This window comes from Acanthaster planci, linkage group LG02 (genome assembly GCF_054643075.1).
Source record: "Acanthaster planci isolate LZ-2023a linkage group LG02, COTS_SCS, whole genome shotgun sequence".
Classification (NCBI taxonomy): domain Eukaryota; kingdom Metazoa; phylum Echinodermata; class Asteroidea; order Valvatida; family Acanthasteridae; genus Acanthaster; species Acanthaster planci.
This window is the reverse complement of record NC_141778.1, coordinates 27,999,293-28,021,504: the sequence shown is the minus strand read 5'-3', so window position 1 is coordinate 28,021,504 and position 22,212 is coordinate 27,999,293. Positions and strand designations below refer to the sequence as shown.

Here is a 22,212-nt window from a genome sequence, read left to right as displayed (position 1 = left end):
TGAACTACATTTCATCATGTTTGGTCCTATATTTTCTCTGAGTCGTTCATTTCACAGTTTTGGTTCAAGGGTACCATTTCCAAGGCCTTTTAGGAGGACTTGTGACAATGCCCTATGCTCTTGATCTGGAAAGATGTGCCCATTTTGGCAAGCTGCCGAAGTTCTGGTATAAGCATAATGAATACAGAGGAAATAAAACAGCGGTAAGGAAACCTATGCAAAAAGTCAAACCTACATCTCCATTGCAAGACTGTTTTGAGTGTTGTCCGAGAATAATGTACTACTCAACTGACCATCCATTTCATGATGCATTCCTAGGCATTCAAATTTATTGCACCCTCCGCGGTACAAACAGACACCGCCACCCGTGCCGTCAATGATTAACTTATTGAAAGGTTACTACACAAATAGCATTATAGTTTGTTGGGATGTTTGTGAGATCCATGCAACTTAATGGGATAAGATAAATATAGTGGCTCTGAATTATCATCAGTGGAGTTGCCATTCCTCTTCATGTGTACACCAATCAGTACAGTCTGTGGAATAGTTAGAACTGTTATCTTGTGAAGAATTAAACCAGTATCAATCAACCAATCAATGATTCATGAGGAGTCTGGATCGAAAATCAGAACAAAACCGGTGGCCCTAAATCTGCAACATGCCCAAGGCGCAACAACATGCAAAGAGCAACTTCAATTTGGCCATGGCATCCATGTGGGACACTTGATCGACATGGAACAATACATGCAAGTTCAGCAACCACCTTAATTTATCCCAATTGCATAAAAGAACCTGTTGTCACCTGTTATCCAGCTTGGTATTTTTTGTTAATCACTCTTAGGTTAAATCAACAAAGGGCATGTGCTAACTCCGTTTTATTATTATTATTAACATTAGCCAGTCCACTTTCGGTAATGTGATAATAACCTACAGAGGGTCAAATCATTCGCACATTGCCTTGCCCACCATTCACCAAGCTAATTAAGCAGAGTTTGGCATACCTAGTCTAGAAGGGGTGATTGTACATTAGAATTCCAGTTACTTGTGAAATAAACATCAGGCCACACTGGCCGCCACAGCGCCACATTGGGCTTACACAGCCTTAAATCCTTGTCATGTTTATTACTGACTAACCTTATCCTGAGTTGAGTGATCAAAGTTGAATGCTTCCACCAACAAAGCAAATATGGGCACGTACCAGAACTGCGGTAGCTTGTAGAAAAAAACGGGGCACGGTCACTCCCTACTTGCCATGCTTTTAGATTCTGGGCATGCTGGCTGACCATTCACTTTCGTATTAATATCCCAAATTGGTCAGAGTTGAATCAAGCCCCGACATAGCGAGCGAGCACAAACAGGCAGCACCGCAAATATTCAGTACCAACATTTTTACAGTGCAAAGGTAATTTTACCATTTGGAATATGTAGGTTGAAAATATGAGTATCAATGACAACATGAATTTTTTCATATTTCTTTTCTCAATTGATTTTTCTTAAAGCATTTTCTCTCATGTAATTTCATGTTAAAGTAAAAGTGACAATGACTTTCTATAAATACTACTCTGTTTTTAATTGTCTTAATGAGAAATATATCCTTGACACCACATTACAGCAATGTCTTCTGCAAATCTGCTGTGAAAGAGAGCATAGATACATCATGATTTCAATGAAAAAAAAAACTAAATTGTACCTCTGAATTTTATATACATCTATGTAGTCTCATGAATGGAATTACCACAAAGCCCTCACAGAAAAAGAAAATCATTAAAGATGAAATAGAAAATACATTAGAAGCTAATGAATATACTCACTGATATTTAGAAACCATTTTCAAGGAATATGTAAACCAATACGTCTACCTGTGCTGATTAAAAAATATATATTTCACCAGGCCACCTGTTCAGTTTTGAGCTTTGCAGTTATTCCATCATTTGGCCTGGGGGAGTTTTCTTTTGGCATGACTGTCTGAATTGTATTTTGTGCTAATGCCATGGGTCACTTTGGGAGGAACAAGGAGCACTCCAAGAATGTCAATATCAAGATGGAGAGCTTGTCAAGCATTTGGGTCTCTTTACTTCACTTCAGACATGCTGTGTGGAAGAAATATCAGCTCACTTACTGTGTTTTTGGATGTACATGGGTATTTCTATTCATTAAGGGATTCATTTTTTTTCCTGTCTAATCTGACATGATTTTGTTACTTTAAAAAACATCCTTCAATTTCCAAGAGTAATTAAAGAATACAAATAACCTATACCAAGTAAATATATGTATTTTTTGAAGACTATATCTATGACACTGGGCGGGTGTAACAGGTACACAGAAAAAATGTCACTATATATATATATTGAACCCTAATTTGAGATTAACAGACATGGCATCTCCCTATGTTCGTATCACATTATTTTTACCTCTGGAGCACTGAAAGAAATCTTTATTTAATTTACCGGCTTAAAATGACTAATGAAGTTCTGTATTGGTCGATTTTGAAAGGGCACAATAACTCTCTTAACATGCCCTCAAAACTATAAAATCAAGCTTGATTTGAGTACTGTTGGTTTAGGTACTATAATGACTTATCATTATCAATTTCAGAGAAATGTCCATGTTAATGTGGAATTTTCTAAGATTTATTCACGTGCACCAAACTGAATTTGTGCCAATTTCCGGATGAGACTTTTTTTTTTACAAAATCTCGGACCAATTTCACGAAAATGAAAGCATTGTGGAGGTAATAGTATTTATCTGCATGATTTTAAAGTTTACAACACAGATTTGGCAACCCTGTTGGGTAATGTCGATTCGGGCCACGCTTGAACACCTATACACCAAGGAATGGTAACACGTCCTTCTTACACTGGACATTGTATCGTCGACTGTCGGTGTCTGGACTCAGAACATTCCGCGGGTTGCTCGCTATACAAAATACATGTGCTGGCACTCTGCCTTGACAGGGTAGATGTAATTTGCCAACCTGTGGCCCTAGGTTTCGTCTGTGCAATCCCTGGAAATCGGTCAGTTACCCTGTACCAGCACAACGTGGCTAGTGTCTTAGAAGTACCAACTGGTAGCATGTTTTGCGTAAACACTGCTTATGGGGGGGTCTGGAAAATTATGATTTCTTCAAATGTCAGACTTCTTGAAAGCTGCAAAATACCCATAACGATGCCAGCAAGTATTGGTCCTTCAGGCAGTATGGCAATTTTCTTTGGGAAAACTGGAGAAGTATTTCAAAAAGGAGTTTCAAATGTTGCATTGTTCAACAAACTTTGCACATCATTTTGATTAGTTTTCTTTCGTGAAAAGTCATTTTTCTTTTAATTTGCTCATTTCAAATATTTTCTTTTCAGATAGAAAAGATCTGTCATGATTGTTTCGCACACTTGCTGAATTGTACCCCTTGCGGTGGCTTTGTTATTTATTAAGTGGCAAACAATTTGTTATAGGACCTTCGACACAAGAAAATATTGCCTTCGTTGTCTGCTAGTATAATTTGCAAGCTGCCAGCACACTGAAGGCTGCTGCACTCAATTCTCTACACGGCCTATGGCAGTGAAACATACGTACCTCCTTCAGTCCCTCACTTTTCTTCAGCATCCGGCCCACAATGTCCTCAGACAGGACAAATACATACTTCAGTGGTTCCTGGGGGCTTTATACCCTTAGGGATGGGCTTAATTTGCATTTTTATGAATGAAGGAATATACCGTTTCTTCAAAGGGTGGTGCAAACTATATTATGGGGGCAATAATACACGGTGAGTCTCTCCTCCTTGGCCTCATATAATTCCAATTATGTGGCAGGTAAGACCCTTACATAATTGGAAATTTCACAGCATATGTAAATTTTATGAATTTAGCTTTTGTTGTGCATTTGTTGGTGTATTAGACAGTTATGTGACAATAGAGTCTGCCTGGCTAAATTCATTCAGGCTTCACTGATGCCACATGTTGTCTATTGGCACTATTGCTCAATCAAACTTTTAAAACTGAAATTCCAATTATAAAGAATTGAATCTGAGATACCCTTACACATGTATTATATGCACAGGGTGTGATGAAAACGTCAAAGTGACAACACACTGTTCCAACAATAAGGCACAATTGTAGTAGGTAAGCATTTGGTTGGCAACCATTTGTCTTAGGCTGAATAAACTACAACGTGAGGCTAATTTTCAGGTAAAGTGAGTGTGAATTCTTTGTCATTTTTATCCTTGCCTCTAAATGTGATGCTGATATTTAAAGGCATTTTAAACAGTGTACATGTAGTAATTAGTAACTCTGGTGGTATTGGACACTACAGGAATAAAAGTTTATGATGACAAAAGCATGATTAATAATTTTACATGCATGTTGTATGCACAGCATACTGCATATTTCTGCATGAAGATGACTAGCGTCAGGATTAATCACAAATATTTTACATACATTGTACTGCATTGTGTTGTGAATATCAGTGCATACTGAGAACAGACCATACATACCCAAGGAGCAGCTCTGGTGAGCGATACCATCGAGTGGCTACATAGTCAGTATAATTAGCTGTGCCATTATTACTCAAGTTGCGAGCGAATCCTGTGTGTCAATAAAATGAAGTCCATTGGCGGAAGGGTTATATGAGATTGAGCGTACTGACTACAGGGTTAATCAGATAAATATCTGCTCCCACAAAATGAAAATAAGACTGCTAAAAATCACATCTGTTGAATTTCAAAATGCATCAAACTGCTAGCTGCAGCTGCCATAGGACACATGCATCTGTGAGAAATGCATGAAGCTGCTACATGTAGCTTGCTTCTGCCATAGGACACATGCATTGCGTGATATAGGTTTATCCACTACGAACACAGGGTGAGGGTCCCCTCATTAGGCTCTGTTTTCTCTGAGTGACACAATCTACATTCAGAATTCACATCTTGGCATGAACAGAAAAAGGCCCTTTTAAGCTTGTTAAGGTTGAACTACGAAGGCAAATGACACTGCATTTGATTTGGATGCTTCCAATTTATTTGAACAGATAAAATCATTGATGATAATTGGAAAAGAGTAAAAAAAAATTCAAATTAAAGCGTTCTGGGCGAATAGATTTCAAAAGATTATCTGAGGCTGTTACATTTTGGGGATCTGACAAATGGTGTATGCTATACCATTTAACCTAAATTTGTGGGGCTACACAGCATACAATGTTTCAACAAGTCAGTTGAACATAAAAGCCATAAGTGCCTTAATCAAAACAGTTTTTATTTCAGAGTCCCAAAGTCCCACTTACCAAAGTCACAAAGTTTCAAGATACCTTCTTCACTAACTAGAAGATTTTCTGGCTTAACGTCTGGAACAAAACAGAACAATCATACACTATGTTAACTTGGCCTATCAAGTTTGAAGTAAAGGTGAAAAAAAAGGAACAAAAGGGTGTACAATCCCAGGTCATTTTTGTTATGCATCAAACAAATCAGTTTCAATTCCATTTTGAAGATAATATTGAAAGTGTACAAATGTGATACAAAGTGTGATACTGACATAATGTACAATTATCAACAATCAGGCTTAGACAAAGACAATAGACCTTTTCACTAACTAATTTGTAATTATGCATGCATGTGCACAAATGGCCTCAGCAGCAAGGGCCATTGAAAATTAACAGGGGTGTGATTTTGATCATTTTCTCTTAGGTTTTCTGGTTTTGTTCTTTATTTTTCTTCAGGAAATCCCATTAAATCATTTTTGCTGTTAGTTCCTAATCTAAGCGGGAATTTTCCACTGAATATCATGCGCACAGCAAAAATCATGTTTGTAAAGGCTTTTTTACAGAGCACTAAAATTCCCGCTTAGAACATACCGGTATGAAAATAGGGTAACAATGTCTGTGATTTCCTTTAGCTAATTTCTAAAATCTGTTCACAGTCATGCGTCTGACATGGCTTTGTAACAAGATTGTTACAATAAAACTGCCTGAAGTAGGCCTGAAGCTTGACCGAGTTAATCATGTGCAACAGTCCAATGGCTTGTTGGTACAGTAGGTTGTGGAAGTATTTGTTGGACCCTAAAGAGCCCTTTTCCGGGGCATTCCACAGCGGAGGGAAGAGGGGTAGAATCCACCCTTTCCCAGATTGTTTTTTTAAATGTGGCATGCATGTTACCACTGCTATTTTTGGTTAAAGAAAAGGCATACATTCAATAACAGTTTGGCATGTAATTAATATTATGTTACCGGTAGCTTATTAACTACATACAAATACTTGAAGCAGATAAAATCGATACAAATGATTAAAACTTGATAATATGTTTTTACAGAAAACTGTATGATGAGCCTCAAGCTCTGTACATAATAAATGAATAGACAGGAAAACTATATAATTGGACACTTAACAGGAATCTGATACCTCTGTGGATGATGTCATTTTGATGGCACCAGTGAATTGCTTTAAGTAGTTGGTATACGTAACTTCTGCAAATATCAAGAAAAACAACAACCATACAGTTTTCATACTATATTCTGCTGGCAATAAAATCACTTGTACTTCTGACCAAGCAGTCTCTTCAAACAGTGACAAGGTAACATACATTTTCTTATACTTTTCACAATTTGTTCACTGTAGAAATGAGAGATTGTATTTTACATAGCAACAATATCCCTTACGTGGGAAAAAAAGAGCATGTGTGCGTGGCTTCATGCATGTTTAGCAAGGGAGGTGCTGAGCATGAACAAACAATTTCTGTTGAAATGTTCATGTATACTCTTTGCATATGAAAAATTTCCTGTCTAAACTTTGCAAGTGAGGGGAGGGGGTACTTCTAGTCAGAGTGGATACTCAAACTACTATATCAGATCTCCATTTGCATTCCCACATTTGAATTTTAATATTTGGATTCCCAGGATCTGTATTCTAGTTGATCTGCACAACCAGATCCTAATAAATAGTGATGTAATAGTGATGGTATCTAAATAGTGGTTTTGCTTGTTGGATGGTGATAAATGTACTCATTTTTTGCATAGGGATCCTAGTTTCAACTTTTGAGAGACAGGTTAGCATGATGCTTGAGTGATGATTTTAGCATGTCTTGTGAAAACATATCAACTGGTAGACAACAATATAAAATGCTACGTCACAATCGACTCCATCACTATCTCCAGCATCCCAATCAATCAAACAAATTATAGAGGAAAAATACAGTAAAGGGGAGGAGACATTAAGGATTTTCATTGGTCTTGTGTATGTTTGTTTTGCTTTGCATTAAGGACTCTTTTTCAACAACTGCACCTGATTGTGTTGAGGAAAAGACAGTTTATCTAGCAAGGTGGATGCAATTCTTATTCATGGAGTTTCATCTTTGTCTCACATTTTCAGTTTTCCAGAAAAATCCAACCTCACTGCACAAAGAATACAGGGGTCAATTTGCTCAGAAGTCTGCTTCACAAAGATTTATTTTAGCAGCACACAGAAGCAAAGTTTTGATTTCCAATGATGGGCATTTGGAGCGGGCTACATGAATAGTTAGCACCACATGTACGTCTAAGACGGTGATACTATGCCCTTCTACATGAGTTTTGCTGGAATTCCTGTCAACTTCTTTGCTTGTGAGGCTGGCTCAACCTCTGTACACATCAGCCCAGCTTTCAAATCAATGCTAAGAGATGCACAGCAACACTGAGTAGCCCCTAATGATATGTGATCATACAAATATGCTTTATCCCAACTGCATTATACTCAAATGTTCAATTTTTCTGACTTTGCTTCCAATGTCAGAGTAGGCCAAACACTTGCACTGGACTGACAGGTGTACAATGTCCCCTTGCTTGAATAATACTTTCCAGACCACTTTAATCGTACAGGCATGACCACTACCAGCATCTGAGGTTTTCAGAAGTGCTCAACTAAATACATGTATTAGCTTATTTGCATGTAACTGGGTCAGTGATAAATTAGCAATTTTTAAAAGACGATTGCTGAAGAATGATTGCCCTGACATTTGGGCAACAAGTAGAAAGATACAGCACAAGAATATTTTACTTCAGCACTTCAGCTTGTTTAATGGAAGTAGTGGGGGGGAGCCTATTGGGTACACTTTGACCTTGAAATATGAAAAGGTCACATATGATAAATATGAATGAGGATAGGGTGAAAACTTGAGTACAATTTGACCTTGGGTAGGGGTTTAACAATGGAGTAGGGGGTAGAAATACGGTACGAATTGACCCTGACTGTAGAGGGAGAATATGAACACAGTGGGTTCAATATTTTGGGTACAATTTGACCTTGCTGATAATAAAAAATAGTGGATGAGTCATACAATGTGTGATGGTATACGGACTGGCCCACCAGGCAATCCTAAGGGAATCAAGGAGTAGGAAGCGATAATCCCTAGACAATGGACCGCCAAACTGGCAGCGAGATAATCCTTACACAACAGTCCGTGGGTCGACTGCTCCAAAAGCAATTATCAGATTGGGAGTACTAATCCTAACAAACCGTGGGTGTTTGGTTTCGGACAATAGGCGGTTCGTGGCGCCGGTGCTAAAAGTCCGTTTGTGTATTTTTTAATGGATACACGCCAATAATGAAAGCGATAATGAAAGCACTTCACTTACAATCGTCGCCATGGCTGGTTGTTTTCGCGGATTTTATAATTCTAGAGCAAAGATGTTGGGTTTAATGGGATGAGCGTCATGAAAGGGGTGATATGACCAAAGATGAGGGTAGGGGGAAGAAGTGAATGCGTCGCGGGGAGACATGACCCGTCCGTGGGGTATACACGAAAAAATAAAATTCAGGGTTGAGATAAAACGTTTAAGGCAGGGAGGATCCAGCACAATTTGACCTTGGACCTCGACAGAGGAAAAGGTCACATAAATATGCATAGAAATACATATGTATAAAAATAAGAATAATAATGAGATTTATAGTTATAAGCGATGGAAGGAGGCAGACTGACCTTTCGTAGAGCATAATATAGTGTACCAATAGAGTGATACAGAGGGAATATAGGGAATAGGGTAAAAAGATGAAAATGGGAAGGTGGTAATCCCTACACATTGGACGGCACGGCCAGCCGGACTGGCAGCGAGATAATCCCTACACAATGAACTGCCAGACGAGCAAGGAGATAATTCCTAGACAATGGAACGTAATGGGTCTGGGGCGACGTTGGCTCGGACAATGGACGGCTAGGAGTGGCAAAGGATGGAGCCTTGGATAATAGTGCGGGTATTCGGAAAATGACGCGCTTGGACTGCGGCTTTTTGTTCGGACCGGTTTAATGGAACGTGAAAGAAGTTAATGCGTCGCGGGGAGACATGTAACGACCCGTCCGTGGGGTAAACACGAAAAAATGAAATTCGGGGTTGAAAGAAAACGTTTAAGGCAATGATGTTGACGCCGTAGTTCAAATGAATATTTGATTCGAAAGGTAGCAGATCGAGAGATAAAAATGGAGAGCGAAATCCCAAAATGTCGGCCTACCTGATTGATGGTTTTGGCCTCCGAAGTAATGGAGCGACAGCTCGCTGAACTGGCGAGTAATCTCGTCAGAGAACAGGAGGGAACGAAACCGTGGGAAGAACTTTTGATGTCTCTCGGTCTTTCAAGCACCGAGTTATTTAGGCATAAAGAAGAAAACGGATTTAATTTGTGGGGGCAATGTTTTTACGCCTTGGTGCAGTGGAAACGGCGTTATTATAAAGAAGCCACGATCAAAAGACTTCTCGCGGAGTGTCAACGATGTAATATTTCGATTGGAGCCTACGATTTTTTATGCCCGGAGTAAAGTTTTAAGGGAGTAAAACCGAATCTATGTGATTTATGTTTAGAAACTGACGTCATGCAACGTCATATCAATAAAACGATAATCCTTTTGTTAAAAAAAGGATGAGTCATCCTCTCAAGAAATGATGTCACGAGATATTACAGGCAGTTGCGCAATATCTCATTCAGGAAAATGAAATAAAAGCGAGTGGAACAACGCGAAAGTGATATTTTCTGGAAGACGTTCAATCGCGAAAGACCTACGTTCCTTCCAGTTTCTTATGGCTTTATTTCTTATCACACGCAGATATGGAACACGTCGATCTGGTCGAAGATGAAGTCATCGACTTGACCATGTCCGACGACAGTAAGTTTCTTTTTATATACACGTGCATGTATTTTGTTGTCTTTGTTACTGTAATGCCAGCGATGTTTTAATACAATCAGATTTATATTTGTATTTCATACGCAGACGACGACGTGTTTTTGCCGGCAAGCCCGGCACCCGCTCCACCCAGCCTGGCACCCGCTCCACCCAGCCCGGCACTCGCTCCACTCAGCCCGGCACCCGCAGTCAGCCCACCAGCACCGGTCAGCCCTCCGCCACACAGCCCCGCACCCCCACCTCAGGACCCACCTGCTCCCGACGCTGACAATGTATATACGGAGGTGTTCATTCTCATGTTCGCTCACGTGGCGAGATGTATTAACGTGATGTTTAGGGACTTCGTCCAACGTAAATGTGAGGGGTGTGACATTGATCACCCCTCACAGACGCAACATATGTGTATAATGGAGACCAAAGAGTCGCTACTTGATATGTTTTTATTGGATTTGTTGAAGGAACTCTGTGACAACAGGCTTGAGGAGTGTATTGATACATGGGTATACGAAGTGCAACAAAATCAGGAATTATCTTTACACTACGCGCATTTGGACATGGCGATTCTTGACCTTTCCATATTTTTATGTTTTGAGTTACAACAGCCACAAAAATTAGAAGTACTAAAAGAATTCATTTTACACGATTAGGGTTCTTCAGGGCTGTTTTCCACAGAGTTCCTCCTTTTTAACTTCATTTTTTCTTTGTTTTTTCAAATCACCCGATGTATAGGTAAAGTTCAAATGTAATTGTATAATGTTTGCGTTTAAGTGATTTTGTTTGGTAATAAATTGGTTGTGGATGTACTTTGAAATTCTTGACCCATTTGCGTTGTTTTATAAGTGTTTGTATATTTAGGGTTTAATGCTGAAACTTCAAATAGAAAAAAATAGACAAATAAATTCTGATTAATACTAAAGATACATCAAGGAAATAGATAAATAAGTTACTTATATAAAAAAAAATAAAATAAAAATGAGGAAAATATGTTGGAATAAATTAAAACAGGGGTAATCACTTCACCGAGGGTATTAAAGGGGGTTAAATTATATCCAGCGGTCATTTTAAACTTTGACTGCGACGAGGCAGGATCATGGAAAAGTACCTAAAGTCCCTCTATTACGACAAAGGTCGCGAAAGCGGTCTGAGCTGCGTGAACAGGTTGTATCGCGCCACCAAGCAAGATGGAAAGTACAAGATTACGCGAAAGCAAATTCGAGACTTTCTTCGAGGACAGGACGCTTACACGCTCCATAAACCCGCGAGAAAAAGATATCCCAGAAATAGAATGATGGCCGTGGGTCGGGATGAAATCCACCAGTTAGATCTGGTAGATGTATCTAATTTATCCAAATACAATACAGGCTATAGATACTTGCTGACTTGGATCGACGTGTTTTCCAAATACGCCTGGGTTATTCCGTTAAAAAATAAATCGAGCAAGGCGCTGGTGAATGCTTTCAAGACCAAGGTCAGATCTAGCGGCAGACCTCCCCTGATGATTCACACGGATAAAGGCAGTGAATTTACCAACCGTCCGTTCCAAGAAATGCTTAAAACAGAACGGATACATTTCTATACGACCAACAGCGAGGTCAAAGCCTCCGTCGTGGAGAGATTCAACCGCACGCTCAAGTCTCGCATGTGGCGGTACTTTACGTGGAAAAACACGTTGAAATACGTCTTGGGGCCACTGGTGAAGGCCTACAACCATTCGCATCACCGAACCATTGGAATGAAGCCCGCGGAAGTCACCAGCGCGAATGAAAGCGTTGTTTGGAAACGTCTGTATGCGCCGCCCAAGCCACCCTCTAAATTTCGGTTTAAAGTGGGAGATAAGGTTCAAGTCAGTAAACGGCGGCTGACCTTTGAAAAGTCCTACCTACCATCCTGGTCCGAGGAGATATTTACAATAACCAAACGCAGTGGGCGGCAAACAAGACCCGTGTACACATTAAAAGATTATAACAGTGAAGCTATTTGCGGTTCGTTTTACGAGGAAGAATTGCAAAAGGTGCGAAAAACCGATGATCTGTACCGAGTGGAGAAAGTGATTCTGAAGCGCAGGAGAAAGGGAAAGACCGAGTATTTCGTTAAATGGTTGGGGTATCCTTCGTCGTTCAACAGTTGGGTGACGGATCTGCAGTCGTAAGGACGCAACCATGCGTCCACGCAATTTTACGTCACGCTGCCCAGTAATTCATCTTCAACCCAAGTTTTCCGGCAAAGACGAAGCGTACATGATGTCCTATCAGACTTTGTATTCCGGTATAAATACCCTGTTTGGAGACAAGGGCAATCAGATCAACAGGGAAGACTACGAGTCGGGATACTCCCTCTTTGCTTTTGATCTGTCTCCGGACTTATCGAGCGGGTCTCATTTCAACTTGGTCAAGCGTAGTAACATGCGTCTGGAGTTGAAATTTGCCGAGGCCCTGACAACGACCGTCAACGTAGTGGTGTACAGTGAATTCGAGAGCATCCTGGAAGTGGACGAGAGCCGCAATATTCTGATCGATTACGCCAACTAAACGATGGACAGCGTACAACTTTTAAGAGTGCTCAAGGGGGACAGCGTGACCCGCCGTGACGTCATTGGTGTATTCCCGTCGGATAGGTTACCGCCCGTGACCAAATACCCCAGCGCCCTCATCGTGAACGCTGACGAGAGCGATCGACCGGGCACCCACTGGCTGGCGATGTACTTTACTCAGGACGGCCGAGCGGAATTTTTTTACTCTTACGGGCTTCCACCAGACACCTACGGGCAGCATGTTCAATCTTTTTTACGGAAGAACAGTTTGCAGTTTATACGCAACACAGTTCGCTTGCAATCTTTCACCACGACAGTTTGCGGTCAGCACTGCCTATTTTACCTGTTGCACCGTTGTAAGGACATCTCCATGAGAGCTATTGTGTCCGTGTTTACGGATGACTTCCTCGTCAATGACGTGTGGTGCAGTATTTTATCGAAGAGAGATACAATGTCGATGTACCCGTGTTAGACTTAGATTTTATTTGTCGTCAAATTTGTGTGAAGAAAAATTGAATCCAAAACTTGAAATTTTTTCAATGTCTTAATAATAATCTCGAGTAATTAAGTTACAAATTCTGAGTAAAGAAAATTGAAATCGAAAAATTGAAAACTTTTCAATGTCTCACGTAGTTTAGTTTTAGTTAATACTTAATAATGTCTTAATAATGTCGCGTAGTTTAGTGTTTGTTAATTTTAGCGAGTCAATGGTAGTACATACAAAACTGGTAAAAAAAAAGTCAAACAAAACATACTTTTTTCTGTTGTCTTCTGCATCATTTATTAATCCATCGAGAATAAACCATAGTTAAATAACAAAGTCAATTGTTTTTTAAGCGTACAATCATTCACCGAGTTAAAAGTAAAGACCCTCCCCCTCTTGGAAAAATGCGTGTGAGGTGAAATTACGTGTCCCACTCAAGCCTTTTCCTGGCTCTTACTGGAGTTGACACAACCCTAAGGCACCTTTTACGAGAGGGAACGGGTGGAGGGGATGTAGGAATATCGGGAAGTAATCGTTTTTCTTCCGGTCCCATTTGTTTGTATTTTCTAACGACATTGCGCCGTGCTTCAGTACCGATAATACTCTCGGGCGCGTTAGATTTGGCCAATCCGTGCATAAAGTACTGAAATCCATGAGGAGCGAAACCCTTTTTATTCCTCAAAGTATCATTCACCAAATCAAAAATATTCGAACCCTTGACAACATTTCCTTCATAAACCAATTCCCCCTTTTGTTCCAAGTCATGACGTCATTATGCTTGAGGCTGTTCATAAGCAGTTTGGCTTTGCGCTGCAAGGTTTTAGGCACACTCTCGAGAATTTGCGGTGTTAGGTCCCTCTCGGCCAAAGTAGCGGGGTCTCCGTCCGTCGTGCCAGCCGATGATGTTTGGTCCTCCGACCCTCTGCCGGATCCCTCCGCCGGTGTAGACATCGTGACAGACATGGGTGCGGATTTGCGGGCGTGATCGTATTGAAGATACTGCTGTAGCGTTTGCTGGTACAGCGACAGTTTAGCGTCGTCGGGAAGGTCCGTTCGGGCCAAAATGTCCTGCTCCAGGCTCTGCAGTTTACCCTGCGTGGGGTTGCGCGAAAGTAGCACATTCTGTATGGCTCTGGTCACGCTGTCCGTGGGGGCGCTGATCATGGTTTTTTCGGGCGTATTTCATCACTTGGAGAACAGTATCCCTCCGAGCGTACTCAGGATTGGAGCCAGCAGGGATCCCAGAAATCCTCCTTTCTGAATCAACAGCTGTTTGCGTTTGGCGTGAGAGGACTTCTTGTCAGCCAGAGCTCCCAGATGTGTCTTGTGTCGCGAGAATTTTTTCTTCTGACTAGGGGTGAGGTGAACGCGGCCTTTTAAAACATTCAGCGCACATTCACCCAAACAGGTGATCAGTTCCTTGTCGGCATACTTCAAAATGTCCTTTCGTTTCTTGGGCGAAGCTGCGCTCAAAATGCGCAGCGCGTAAGCGTTGTCCTTCAACCGTCGCGTCATGATGACGAGTGAGGCCGTTGACGTAAAACTGGTCTATTTAGGCACGTAGGCGTAGCTCGTTTCGCCGGGAAAAATGCAGGATCGAAGGCGGTGTTCTTCCGGGCAGTGGGGTTTCAGGTCGATGAACAGGTAGGAATAGGGCTGGCTGGTGGCATCGGCGTAGGCTTCGACCATAAACTTTGTCTGCCCCGGGTACATCTGCTTGGCCAAATGAACAATCTGAGTTCGGTCTCTGGGATTTTTGAACAGGACGATGTAGTGACAGTTCAAACTGATGGTTCTGCTCTCTTTCGACTGGTGGAACAAGTTCTGCACGATGTAAATCACAGAGAGGTTGCGATGGTGGGATCCCTGGGTAAACAGTTTAGCAATGTGAGGATCTTTACCGCATTCCTGCATCAAATCGTCCAAGACCACTAGATGTCGGTGCGTCGGGTCGATGTGCTCTGACCAATCCTCCGGCAGCCCCTCCACAAACTGAACAGCAGGTAGATCGCGAAACAGTTCCTCGTAAGCCGGCTGATACTGACCATAACACCACAAAATTCTCTCAAGAGGCTCCACAAATACATGATGATGATTTCTAATTAATGTACTGACCCACTGACTCTTGCCGCAACCGGTCGGTCCCGCTACGCAAAACGTGGCAGGGTGTTGAAGTTTCGTGCCCATGGGGGAAAAGTGACTAAGCGGTGAAGCGGGCCGCGATTTATATTTAAGTATGATGACGTCATACCCTAAAACGTCACACCCAATGACGTCACGGAATTCCCCCTATACAACGTCACTAACATTCTTAACGGCGCTTAATGCGGGCACGTCCGAAATGGCGTCATGAAACAAATCGCTATTTAAGATACTCGATAATTCAATGCCAAAAATTGATGATAAAATAACCAGTAACACCAGAAGTATGATTAACAATATAAATCGAATTAACGGAGGAGAACAATAAGAGCTCGGGGAACGTGTGTCCGCCTTTCGATCAAATGTGAGCGGGGGTAGTCGAGCCGTTCTTTTTATGAAGGCTTGTGTCCGTACGGCACGGTATTGTAATCATCCCGTATGACCCTCTTGCTGTACACTACCCGATAATCTTTGGTAGCCGACTTGGTCAAGATTTCTTTGGTCTTGCCATTTCTGACGATCTTGTGTAGATCGGATATGACAATCTTTTCGGGGCCCACCCCTTTGACCATTTCGACCACGGAATCGAAATTGATCCGCTGCGAATTCCTTAAGTTCAAAGTGAATCCCCTGACCTTGCAGCACGTCTTACCCGTGTCCAATCGGTAGGCGTAATTCTTGGGCCCGCCCGACACGAAGGTCTCTATGTAATTGCCGTCTTTGGGACTGATTTCGTCGGTCAAATCGCCGAGAAAGTCGCCCAAAGGGGGTTTGTACTGTCCTGGCTTATCCACGTAGATGACGCTGTCGGTATCGTAATACAGGACTGAATTCTGCAACCGTTCGAGGACGCTGTAAAGCCTGAGACGTGCATGCGCCGTGGTGAAGGCGGCGATGACCACGTTCGTTCTGGGGTTAGGATCGATGAACTCTTCTTGGGATTCAAATCGAACTTCCGCCATTTCGTGATTGATGAAATTAATATCATGGACCACGAGGTGGTCGGCGAGGAGGAATTCGTACAACTTACAAGGATCGCTCACGATCGTGACTTGAGGCATGTTTAGTCTCTGACCAAACTTTCCCCAGAACGAATTGAGCATGAGCTTGGCCAGTGCCCTAAGCCCTGGGTTTTTTTCCATTTTGGAAGCGTCCAACCGAATCCCTTCGCGTTGAAAATACCGATCGATGTATTCCGCCTTATCAGTTTCGGTTTTTATCCAACCGGGCCATCCCGACGCTTCGACTTTTAGTTTCAAGAACGTATTGATGTACTCGGTAAACAACCCGCCGGTCTTGGTATTCGTATTGTATTGTTCGCTGTGGGAGAAATGCCACACGACCTCCATCCTTATCACCTTGTAACCCAATTCGACGGCCTTTTCCAGTTCAATAGAAACCCACGTACCGTGCAGCGCTCTTTTATCGTCCGTGTGTTGGCAAGGGGTCTGTTGTTGAGTGTCTACACATGTGCGGCAGAGCAGAAATGTCAACTTCCCACCCGATGGATAAGGCAGGAGGGGATGATACAGGGTCTGCGGCGGTAAGACGCTACATTTGATAAGACCGTAATAGTTGGACACGTCCTTAAAGTTCTCTGTTATAATCTCGGGGTGATAGAGTGGGTAGGAGCAGTACTTGTTCGTGTAGGGGTACAGGGAACAAAAGTCCACGTATTGAATCTTTTCGTCCCCAGAGGTTTGATAGAATAACCGGGTGGCGTTGGTTTGTCCCCCGTAGAACGCGTCCCTAGGATTCAGCGTGGCGCGGGGTCCTGTTTCATGTCTTCGGGTAAGGTTTTGAACGTGGCCTTCCATTCGCATTCCCACATTTCGACAAACTGTTTACAGGTGGTTCGGAGAAATAATTTCCTCTCCTGAGTGCGCGTGTACAATTCAGACATGGGGGTCATAAGCGTGTTGTTGACCGTCTTTCTATTGGGATAACACTTGATGCACCCGTGAAAGTAACAGCCGTTGAAGGAACAGATAATCTGATTTTTAGCGTCGTAACCGTCCACCTTGTATTTTCCAATCTGTTTTTTGCCTTTGTTTCTCGCGTGCTGAATATAACTACCCTAGGTCAAGTGCACGTAGTGTAACCACTGCAGCGCGACTTTGGATTGATTTTCTTTGTTGTCTTAACCGTGAGGGGGAATGATGGCTATGGTATCCGCGCGCAGAAAATTCCTCCTGTACACTAAATTACAGGCGGATGCGATGGTGATACAACTCTTGAAGGGATTCACACCCGGATCGCCCTCCCCCGTGGAAGTGACCCTCTTGAACAACGCGCGAAACTGCAGACAACAACGACTCAAGATATCGACGTCGCTGCTACAATACTTCAATAATTCGTCTTGCAGTACGAAATGTTTCCCCTTTTGTTTCTCGTACCAACTGTAAAATTCTTGTCTCTTATCCGAACTCATTCCTTCCGGGTCATAGAATTTGGCATCCGGATAGGGGCCGACATAATCTTGGTTCAACTTTGTGTTCCTAAAGTGAGGAAAAAATCCTTTGTGCAATTCCTTCTGGCCAAAGGCCAGAGGTAGCTTGGCCAGGGCCATGGGTAGAAAATTCATGGAATCGATCACTTTCCGTTTGTATGACGGTAGCGAAATGGATTGAATTTTACACCCCGTGTAAATGACCTTGGGTATGATGGCATTTTCGTACAAGTAACTGAACAAAAAATACCCGTCGTACGCCTTCAAATTGTGCGCTAAGGCGGTTGAATTCGTGGTGTCTTTGGATCCGAACAGCCAATCACAGAACTCCTCCTTGCATTTATCACCCCTGAAAATCTTTTCGCGCAAATGCGAACAGTGCTTACACGATTTATACATCGGATCGTTCTCCGACCTTTCGGCACAAAACTCACAAACCACGCGGGCTACGCATAGATTTGGCACGTGAACGCCTGCATCTTGATTACATTCAAAATCAAAGAACACGTATTTAGCACTTCTTTCTTACATTTGGCCTTTTTGTTTCCACCCGCCCTACAGTCACGGTCCGTACTCCTACCCGCGCTACCCACGTCCGCGTGTGGGGGCGTTTCGTTGTTATTACTATCTTCCACGGGTTTGATAAAACACTGATGATCGATCGATCCCACCTCTTTGCAAATGGAACAATACCTTTGGGTACAGTCGTGTTCTCCGCGCTTGCCATTCATGTTGACATTCACGAATACGTCGCAGCGCTTGCACCGATAATACGTTTGACAGACAGGTTTACCCAAAATCATTTTACTCTTGTGACTATCGAAACACCTTTGATTTTTGAAATTGTGGTTGCATTCGGAACAGTGCACCCACGTGTCTATTTTGCCCTCCGGGCAACCGGGAGACATACACACTTTGCAATCATCCGCGCATCTGGTGTGTTTTTCTCTTACATTATACCCGACTTGACACTTGTCGCAAAAATAACTCCTGTTTAAAAATGCTTTCATGGACGTGATCAGATCGTAATGATTGTCGTGAAAGTACAGGTAAATGGTATGTTGTCTAACGGGCCCTTTGAAAATGGCGGCGTTAAAATGATCAAACGATATCACCACAAGGCGGTAATCGGGTAAGACGTCCTGAAATTTACGAATTTCCTCAATGCCACACCGCCCTTCCTTCACGCCCGCTTTAGCGTGTAAATCTCTGGCTAGGTGTTCTTGTTCTTTACGCCCTATTTTGATCTGTTTTACTTTTGGATGGTTTTCTATAATGGCCATTCCCGTCACGATCGCCCTGGCGCAACACAGTTCCGTCCTCTCGTCTTTAATCTGAATGATTGAGCTCTTATTGCGTAACATATCCCGAATTTTTACCACACCGTGAGGTTGGGTCTTACCCCCTTTTTGCATTCGCATGTGCACAAAATGAATGTCTACCCTGTCGTCCAATTGAATAAATTGATAGGACTGCAACACTTGATCGATACGAGCCAGAAATCTCTCGACCGTTAATTCATCGACTCGTAAAAATGGCAGAGCAATAGGAAAATTCAAGTAAGTCAATTGAAACACCAACCTTACTTGGTCTTCTGCGGGGAGACCATCCATTAACCTCTCCAAAATGCTCTCAAAAATGGAACCCAGGAGTGGTAAAAACTCTCGCAATGATAAATGGTCCATGTTCCTGAACTGAACTCTGTAATCGTATGTGGTGGCTTGATACTTTTTTACAAACTTTTCATTAACTTCTGCAATATTGTAATAATCTTGCCGTCTCTCCACGCGAATCCTTTTCCTCGGTGGCTGGTTCTCTTCGTCTTCCTCCTGCGGTAGCTCTTCCGTCCCCTCGTCCTCTGGAACATCCTCCTAAAATTCTGCCCACGGGTCACCGCCATCGTCCGAGTGGTCATCGTTGTTACCGTACCCGTGTTGATGCGGTACGTCGTCATCAAGGCCCACAGTCAGCTCGCATAGCTTATGAAGAGCGTACGCCCTCTCCTCTTCGCTGAGTTGAAACGTCTCGAGGATGAGACCGAGTTCTTCGTAAGTTTGACAATTGTGTATGTCTTGGTAAATATTCATGATTAGGACTAAATTTTAACCCGTGCCGCGTTGGTTTTTATAGCATTTTTTTTTTTTTTTTTACACTATGTTGCGACGTCAGCGCTTGCTGCTATACTGTACGGTCCCTTTGTCTAAGGATTAATGCCGAAGTCACCGCCTGGTACCTTTGTGTAGGGATTATGACTCATACCTTCCAAATTACTTCCGGACCTCCCGGTCGGCCAACCTCTATTGTATCGCGATCATTAACTTTTGGGGGCCCAACGGTCCTTTGTGTAGGGATTAGTACTCTCAATCCGATAATTGCTTTTGGAGCAGTCGACCCACGGACTGTTGTGTAAGGATTATCTCGCTGCCAGTTTGGCGGTCCATTGTCTAGGGATTATCGCTTCCTACTCCTTGATTCCCTTAGGATTGCCTGGTGGGCCAGTCCGTATACCATCACACATTGTATGACTCATCCACTATTTTTTATTATCAGCAAGGTCAAATTGTACCCAAAATATTGAACCCACTATGTTCATATTCTCCCTCTACAGTCAGGGTCAATTCGTACCGTATTTCTACCCCTACTCCATTGTTATACCCCTACCCAAGGTCAAATTGTACTCAAGGTTTCACCCTATCCTCATTCATATTTATCATACGTGACCTTTTCATATTTCAAGGTCAAAGTGTACCCAATAGGCCCCCCACTACTAATGGATTCATCATTGTGTGTATAGGACTTTGATCATCGATTTTTTTTTCAGTGCATTCAACACAATACAACTGCATATTTTGGTTCAGAAATTGCTTCAGATGAGCATCTCTCACAAAGTTGTCCAATGGGTTCATCAGTTCCTTAGGGAAATGCCCCTGTGGGTAAAAGTGGGCAGTTCTTGTTCTGAAGTTAGAACTGTTAACACTGGGGCACCACAGGGGTGCGTCATATCTCCTGTGTTGTTTTCAATGCATACTAGTGATTGTTTGTGTTCCAGTTCAGTATGCAGCATTATCAGGTTTGCTGATGATAAAGTTATAACTGGGATACTTGACCAATGAGTGTGCATCCTACACGGCTGAGGTGGAATTTATAAATGTGAAAAAAACAAAAGAAATGATTGTGGACTGATGTCGTGGAACAGAAGCTCATACTCCTGTGTTCATTCATGACCAAGGCATTGAACAAGTTAATGAGTATAGGTATATTGGTACAACAGTTGACAACAAGCTGAATTGGAACAAAAATTCACAAAATGCATGTGGTAAAGCAAGCTAGTATTTGTACTTTCTGAGAAAACTGAAGCAATTTAAGGTTGACAGTAATATTTTATACTTCTTTTATCAGTCTGTCATACAAAGTATATTTTAACCTTCAATCTGATTTGCACCTTTGGATCATCATCTCAGCAGAACATGAGGACATACAAAAGGGACAGGAACAAGCTTAGTGTGTAGTTCATGACATACATGTTCATTCCATAGAGTTTTGGGAAGTGTTTTGCGACTCTTGTTTTAGATAAAGTGAGTGCAATATTATGTGACCCTACACATCCTTTTTCACTGTTAAAGATTTAATTGCTCTGGTGTTCGTGTGCCAAGAAAAACAAACCTCTCCTGCTTCAGGCAAGCATTCATTCCTAACAAATTCATATGTACAATTCCCTGGTCAAACAATAACTTTTGGTGGTTTTGTTTTATTATGTATCATATTTTAACATTTAATGTATAAAATATTCTCAAGTATGATACATGTACATCTGTTTATTTGACCTGTATAACTTTTCTTCTTTCCAATATATGAGTGTTTTTATGTGATTTAATGTTTTATATCTTGCCCGGTGGAAGACAATTTTTATGTATTTTTAAGAAAGATAAGAAAGTTAAGAAATAGAAGGAAGACAAGGCGACAAGAAAGACAAGAAGGAAATAGTGTAGTCGGGACCATATTCTTAAACTCAAATAGGTTTGTGTAAGTACACTAAAGAATCACAGAAAAATATTATAATAAGAACAACATTGTGCTCCATACTACTTCTGTGAAATAAACACAAGTTTCAATACCTGACTTTTTGAGGAGGCACACCATTTGGCATCTCTTCCAACAGCTCCAGCATGTTCTAATCAATACAAAATAGACAAAATTTGTTAGCTTAAACTATTTCTGTGACATCACTTCTTTGTTCAAAGTGTACATTATTTTTACGAATCTACAGTTACCATGGATTCGTAACAAATCTATATTTATCATAGTTTTGTAACAATGAGGAGATTACCGTCGTGTCCCCCCCCCCCATTTTGGTCAAAGCAGTTATGACCGGAGGGTTGGGGTAGAGTATACTGGTTTGGCGCTGTGATGCTGATTCTGCTGGGCCTTGCAACAGGCACAGTGGACAAATTATTCATAAGGGATACCAGGAATGCCCACA

The 22,212-nt window shown here is 41.9% G+C and overlaps 1 protein-coding gene across 9 annotated transcripts in view; it reads right to left on the bottom strand.

Annotated features, from left to right (window-relative positions):
* Positions 1-22,212, bottom strand: part of LOC110977157 (uncharacterized) — a 167,315-nt gene that overhangs the window by 51,611 nt on the left and 93,492 nt on the right. For all 9 annotated transcript variants that reach the window (XR_015424342.1, XM_087132999.1, XM_087133005.1 and 6 more), the window contains 4 exons: positions 21,848-21,903; positions 6,383-6,447; positions 5,269-5,328; positions 4,484-4,574 (listed from right to left, as the gene is read on the bottom strand). Coding sequence is in view for 8 of the 9 variants with exons in the window: in XM_087132999.1 (XP_086989125.1) it covers positions 4,484-4,574; positions 5,269-5,328; positions 6,383-6,447; positions 21,848-21,903 (272 nt within the window). In the remaining variant the exon portion in view is untranslated. The remainder of the gene's footprint in view (positions 1-4,483; positions 4,575-5,268; positions 5,329-6,382; positions 6,448-21,847; positions 21,904-22,212) is intronic.